The 7,264-nt window shown below is 49.2% G+C and overlaps 1 protein-coding gene across 1 annotated transcript; it reads left to right on the forward strand.

Annotated features, from left to right (window-relative positions):
* Positions 1 to 1,567: 1,567 nt before the first annotated feature.
* On the forward strand, positions 1,568 to 7,258 carry Sstr4 (somatostatin receptor 4). The gene has a single exon (XM_021194650.2). The coding sequence runs from the start codon at positions 1,656 to 1,658 to the stop codon at positions 2,814 to 2,816; it is 1,161 nt and encodes a 386-aa protein (XP_021050309.1). The 5' UTR covers positions 1,568 to 1,655; the 3' UTR covers positions 2,817 to 7,258.
* The last annotated feature ends 6 nt before the right edge of the window (positions 7,259 to 7,264 follow it).

The raw sequence follows: 7,264 nt of genomic DNA on the forward strand, positions 1-7,264 counted from the left end.
GTCTCTCCGGAGCCCAGGGTTACACAAAGAGCACTGGACACCTCCTTCCCCTAAACATTTGCTCTGCTTTTCTTCTTTGTGAGGGTCCAGGTCCCTCCCATGGAGACATTGATAGGAATAGGACCAAAGGAAAAAGCAGGCACATTTAAGGAGTGACCACAAAAGGGGCCATACTCTTTAGAGCCAACTCTTCTCTGGGGCCTTGCTTTAGCAGATTATCTAGGGCTGAAGTGGAGGGTTCCCTGCTGATATCTAGCAGTGAGCTTGGAAGCAGGGATGGACGACACAGGCTGGAAAGCCATCCTTCTTTCTGTGGCAGGAACCTCCATGAATGAGTGCCATGTGGGAGTTAGCAGGTCTCTCTGTCACTGAAGTCTACTTACTCTAAGCACCTAGGGGACAGGGATTAGCTTTCCTTTTCTTTTTCTTTCTTTCTTTTATTTTTTCTTTGTTTTGTTTTGTTTTTCGAGATGGGGTTTCTCTGTGTAGCTCTGGCTATCTCACTCTGTAGATCAGGCTAGCCTCTGCCTCCCAAGTGCCAGGATTAAAAATGTGTGTCACCACAAGCATTCTCTCTCTCTCTCTCTCTCTCTCTCTCTCTCTCTCTCCCCTCTCTCTCTATATATAGATATAGATATAGAGATATAGAGATAGATAGATAGATAGATAGATAGATAGATAGATAGATAGATAGATAGATAGATATTGCAGATTCATGCATGCCACAGTGGGAAATGGAGGTCAAATTTCTTTTCTTGTGGATCATAGGGATAAAATTCAGGTCTTCAGACTCAGGGCAAGCACTTTTATCCCTGAGCCATCTCACTTGCCTGAGGTTAGTTATTTTGGGGTTAGAGATATCTTTAGTTCTCCTAATACCACTCCACTTCCTGAGGACCTTAATTCCATGCAGATTCCATTTAAAAGATTCAGAGGGCCAGTGTTTGGGGTGAGGGAGGGCAGGCAGGCAGGGAGGGAGGAATCCAAGACACACACCCCAGGCCCCCACCTCTACCTCTGGCCTCTTATCGACCTGGAATGCACAGAAATGTTCATAGAGACTTTTAGTTTCCTTCATCCCTGGACTGGGCTAAAGGATGATACAGGACTTTCTGAAAATTGAAAGAGCAGGGAAGGGCTGTCAGATGCTGGGATGATGACTCTGCATACTTGGGTGCTTGGGGTAATCTGGGACCATCCAGATGCTTTAACACCCAGAAAACTGCAGGTAGTGAGCGAGCGAGTCGGAGAGAACCAAGATCCTAAGGGGAGAGGATCGGAAGAACTGAGCGAGGCGTGATCTAGGGGCACACGGTAGGACCGAGGTCTAAGTAAAGTTTCTGATAGCCCGGCGAAGCTGGCAACATGGCAGAGGTGGCGCAGGTAAGCAAAGCCCACAAGAGCTCTTCGGGCAAAGGCACCTGAGGCTGGGCGCGCGGAGGGAAGGGCGCGCGCCGGGCAAATGGAGCTCCCGCGGCCGAGGGGCGCGCGGCAGCGCAGGGATTGGCGGGTGCTCCCGGGCCCCCGCGCACTTCTTAGGCGGAGCGGCTGAGCCGAGCGTGTGCGCGCGCGACCCCAGCCCGCCTCTTGGTCCTTGGCTTAGCGCTCCGCTGCTCTCCACCGCATTCCGCTGCCCCGGGTGGGTACCCTGAGACATGAACGCGCCGCCGGCAACTCTGCCTCCGGGGGTCGAAGACACCACCTGGACCCCTGGGATCAATGCCAGCTGGGCTCCGGACGAGGAGGAGGAGGATGCGGTGGGATCCGACGGCACAGGGACAGCGGGCATGGTCACTATCCAGTGCATCTATGCTCTCGTGTGTCTGGTGGGCCTGGTGGGAAACGCCCTGGTCATCTTCGTGATCCTACGCTATGCCAAGATGAAGACAGCCACCAACATCTACCTACTCAACCTGGCCGTCGCTGATGAGCTCTTCATGCTCAGCGTGCCATTCGTGGCCTCGGCGGCTGCCCTGCGCCACTGGCCGTTCGGGGCGGTGCTGTGCCGCGCAGTGCTTAGCGTGGATGGCCTGAACATGTTCACTAGTGTCTTCTGCCTCACCGTGCTCAGCGTGGACCGCTATGTGGCTGTCGTGCACCCTCTGCGCGCCGCCACCTACCGGCGGCCCAGCGTGGCCAAGCTAATCAACCTGGGAGTGTGGCTAGCATCCTTGCTGGTCACTCTGCCCATCGCAGTCTTCGCTGACACCAGGCCGGCTCGTGGGGGTGAGGCCGTGGCTTGCAACCTGCACTGGCCTCACCCGGCCTGGTCTGCGGTCTTTGTCATCTATACTTTCTTGTTGGGCTTCCTACTCCCGGTTCTGGCCATCGGATTATGTTACCTGCTTATTGTGGGCAAGATGCGTGCTGTGGCCCTGCGGGCTGGCTGGCAACAACGGAGGCGCTCAGAGAAGAAGATCACTAGGCTCGTACTAATGGTGGTGACCGTCTTTGTGCTATGCTGGATGCCGTTCTATGTGGTGCAGCTTCTGAACCTGTTTGTCACCAGCCTCGATGCCACTGTCAACCATGTGTCCCTCATCCTAAGCTATGCCAACAGCTGTGCCAACCCCATTCTCTATGGCTTCCTCTCTGACAACTTCCGGCGCTCTTTCCAGCGGGTTCTGTGCCTGCGCTGCTGTCTCCTGGAAACAACTGGAGGTGCTGAGGAAGAGCCCCTGGACTACTATGCCACTGCTCTCAAAAGCAGAGGGGGCGCAGGGTGCATATGCCCTCCCCTGCCCTGCCAGCAGGAGCCCATGCAAGCAGAACCTGGCTGCAAGCAAGTCCCTTTCACCAAGACCACTACTTTCTGAAAACCATTTTACCCTCCCTCATCTCTCCTGTAAACAGGTCTGTGCCACTCTCTCAAGTCAGCAACTTCAAGAACAACTGTGTTTTCACTAAGCCAGGCCCTTTCAGCAGCCTGTGTGCTGTCCCCAGGAGCCTCAGGACTCCTGCTAGCCCCTCCCTCTCCTAGGACTGGCTCCAAGGACACCTCCATGGGGGTAGGACTGATCTGGGATTTGGGCTAGAGTACCATCCATTCCTGGGCCTCTGGCAATTTTTCAAGAGGTGGGAAGCAGGTGGTGGTCAGAAAGGGATGTCTACCCTTGTATGACTTGTGACAGTGACTGCTTGGAAGAGCCCTGGGAGGCTGAGGTAGGCAGAGCCTGTGCTCTGTGTAGGCTCTTTGCTGTATGGTAACAGTGTGTATGGTGAGACAGGGGAGAAGATACAATACCTCCAAGTGGTTTCCCTCTGTGTCTGTCTGAGGCTCTCGTTGCTAAGTGAGATGTCTATGCAGCAGAGGAGGGCACTGGGTCTGTCACTGTACAAGTGTTTTCCAGTTGTCAAAGGGCCAGGTGCAGACTTCCTGTGAGTGTGAAAGGCTTAAAGAAGCATGATGTGGGGCAGTTTTGCAAAGCATAAAACTTCTGGTCAGGAATTAAAAGGCAGAAAGGATTAAAATCTCACCTGCTCCAATTTTTTTTCCATCCCTGTCCCTGATTGCAGGAATATGAAACCCCATTCTATGCTATGAGGGGGAGGGTGTCAGGAAAAGACCAGAGAACTAGGTGGAGGGGAAACAGACTCTGTTTTGACATCAGATGATGACCACAGTGAAAAGCCTTTCCTGTGCCTTGTAAGTTAACCACAGCTTCAGTGATATTTCCCCTGAGGAAGATTCATAGCCTGTAAGAGCTTTACTTCGGCTAAAGCAGTGGAGGGAGCCCAGTTTATGCAGCATCTGGGTGAGAAATGGCTGATTACAGCCCGGATCAGTACAGCAAAAAAACCCTGCTGAGTTCTACTGAGCCATCGCTGGTGGTACTAGAACAACAAGCCAAGAAGGGCAGGAGGAAGCACAGGGTAGTTATCTGGGCAGTTCCCACAGCTGCCCGGCAAGGGGGAGTGTTCTTTAAAAGAAAACACCTGGATCCTATCATCTTAGAAAACATTTCTCTGTGTCTTCTAGGGCAGTCAGCATGAGTTCTAGCTGTTGGGAGGCTAATGGGGATCCAGACTGGACCAAGAAGCAGAGTGGGGCCTGAGGGAATGCTCCACCACCCTGTGGGTTACAGTGAATCTCTGAAACCCTGGGAGAAGCAGAAGGTGACCTTTTTCTGGGCTTCTTGCCCAGAGCCATGACTTGTATGACAGTAGCAGCTGCCTGGTATGTGGGAAATGGACAAGAAGGCTGAATTCTGGTCCCAGGCACAAACGTCTTATAACCCAAGCAGGTCACTCAGGGGAGGTCTTCAGAATTTTTGCCTGGAAAAATCAACTGATCCCTGTTGTTTGGCCACTCTTTAGCTGATCGTGTTTTCTGTTGTTTTAGCTATTGTTGTTCTGTTGCTGTTGAGACAAGATCTCGTGTAACACCAGCTAGCCATCAATTGGTAGCCGAGGATGAACTTGAACCTCTCATCCTCCTACCTCTACCCCCTGAGTGTTGGAATTAGATTGTTCAGCACCATGCCAGGTCAGTGTTAGGAACAGAACTCAGAGCCTCGTGGTGGCTAGGCAGGCACTCTTATCAACTGAGCTATATCCCCAGTCCCACACGGTGACTCTTACCCGCTAAGACCGGAGATTCCAACTTCCTCACTAACAGTAGAAAAGTGAAAGCTAAGTGTGTGGACATATACCTGTGGCATTCTCGCTTTCTGAAATAGCCAGCCAGCTAGATGGCCTGATAGCGACAACTGGTGTTGATTGTGGGTGTCTCAAGGGTGGTGCAGGAGTATGTGGAAGTCATCAGAGTCTGCTACTAAGTTGATCTTGACTTACCTATGAGAGAATGGCATAGCCAGGTCTCTTCTGTATCAAAGGCCATGGCTATGGGTTGGAAATCTCTAAATAGAGCGCTGACCTCTTTGTTTCCACTAGCATGAATACACACATGCTCACACACATGCACAGACCATCCCTACCTGGTCATTACTTCTCACAGTCACCCTGAGCATTCAGAAAAAGTCAGTTCATTTCACATCTGTAGGTCTTATGCCTATAGCAGCAACTCCTTGCAGGTTTTTTGTTTGTTTGTTTGTTTGTTTGTTTATGAAATTATTTCTTTGGCCCTGGTGCCTGGCAGAGTAGATACCTGATAAATAGTCATGAACTTCACTGCAAGGATCACATAGTGGAAACTTTTGGCCTTAGCAATGGTTGCCGTAGACAACAGTGTTAGGCTTTTTCCCTAGTTTGAAGGGGTCTGGAGTTTATGTTTTCGACCTTCTAATGACTCACCCAGGCCCCAAGACATGTTTGGTTGGTTGGAAAAAGACAAATTCTGTTTTTTAAAAAATGCAAGCTTTTAACAGGGATTAATTATGGCTGAAAGTCCAATTGTTTCAAGCTGGAGAAGTCACCAATGATAACAGAAAACATCAGCTTTAACTAGCCCAAGATAGGCAATTTTGGCTTTCCCACCTCAGTTTCCCACTCTTTTTCTTTTCTACATTAATTAACTTATTTATTCATTTTGCATCCTGATTTGCCCATTCTTAATATATGTATAAATGGAAGGTTTGAGTTCCTAGCTCTTCTGTTGTGACTGGACATGAATGCAGAAAAATTGGACCTTGAAACACTTGTCTGATAGGTGAATCTGTGAGCACAGATGTCATAATCCTGAAGCTGTGTTTGCGGAGACAACTCTACTGTGTTAGTCAGCACCGTGGCCCAAAATTCTGTTCCGTGGGTCCATGTGCTGGGATGTGTGTGTATTCAGTGACGGGATACTGAGAGTTTCTGTCAGTGATTCAACCAGCTTCCAGACAACATGGTGAGTCTATACAGTGTGGAACTTGGAAATAATTGGCAAAGACGGCTATTAATTAAATAACCATACAAACAAAAGTGTGATTCAATTCTAAGCTAAACTAATCATACCATGACTAGAGATGCAGCTTAATGGTAGAGTGTTGGCATGTGCAAGGCCCCTTTATTTCCGGAAAAACATGTGCATGTGCTCACACATGAGCAGGCAGTCTCTCTCTCTCTCTCTCTCTCTCTCTCTCTCTCTCTCTCTCNCACACACACACACACACACACACACACACACACTATTCAAAGAAGGAATTTGGCACCCATACAATAGAATAGGCTAATGCAATCGAATCAGCCCTGCTTTTACAGCAAGTGTTCCTGGGACACTGGGGAGTGTGGAGGCTTCTCTGTGTTATTATTCAAATTGGCTTTTCTTTAGTCATTTTGTGCAGGCAGTGACATCTCTTCTTCTATTTTGATGAAAGCATCACTTGCACTTGATAAAATTCGCCCTTTGCACGTATGCAATTCTGTGATGCAGTTACAATTCTGAAGTTGACACTCCAATCAAGAGAGGCCCTGTTTCTGTCCTCATTGCTTTCTTTGTGATCTGTAGCCTACAGAAGTGGGCCACAGGGAAGACAGGAAGCAGAATTATGATGAGGCTTTCCCTAAATCTTTAGGGGCTGCTTCTTTTCTGCCAGCTCTGGATTCTTCCCACTGTCAGGGGGAACTCAGCCGAGAGAGACCCAGACAGCTGCTCCCTGCCCTTTAGTCCTAAACTTGGAAGAAGTGTTCTGGACTTCGGGAGCCTCCTGAACAAACTGGGACTTTAAATAAGTTCCTGGGTTAAGTTGTGAATTCCCTCTGGACTTGGTAACCTTTTGAACACCGAACATGAAATATCGGAGGAGTGTGGTTTCCTTCCAGGTCAGGAACCCATGCTTTCTTCCTGGAAGAACAGTAAGGCTATTCCTCTAGACTCTGCCTATGCTGCAGTCTGCCACTACGGCTAACTGCTGGCATGAAGACAATTGCACTGGGTTTGTGTCACTCTGTTTAAGTTTATTTAAGTGGCTTCCTGTGCTTTGGAAGTTCAGGAAAGCTTTATCTCCCTCTAGCCCATCTGAGCCTGTGCTTTGGAAGTTCAGGAAAGCTTTATCTCCCTCTAGCCCATTTGAGCCAACTTCAGTTTCTCCTGGTGTCAGTGCTGGATTTCTGCACCTTTGAGGGGCAGGAAGGGGAAATACTGATGGCAGTTAAACATCTACAAAGAATCTTGGATGTTTGTGGTGAATACTTTGCATGTTACCCTTCCAAAGCTCAGGGGAGTAGGCTAGAGAGTGAAGGCAAAATTAGCATGTGAAAGAAACTGTCTGACTAAGGGGAAGTAACTCCTTAGCTGAGGTTGTAACAAATACACTCCATGTAATTAAAATAGAAAAAAGAAAAAAGAAAAGAAAAGAAAGGAAAGGAAAGGAAAGGAAAG

Source organism: Mus pahari, chromosome 3 (genome assembly GCF_900095145.1).
Source record: "Mus pahari chromosome 3, PAHARI_EIJ_v1.1, whole genome shotgun sequence".
Classification (NCBI taxonomy): Eukaryota; Metazoa; Chordata; class Mammalia; order Rodentia; family Muridae; genus Mus; species Mus pahari.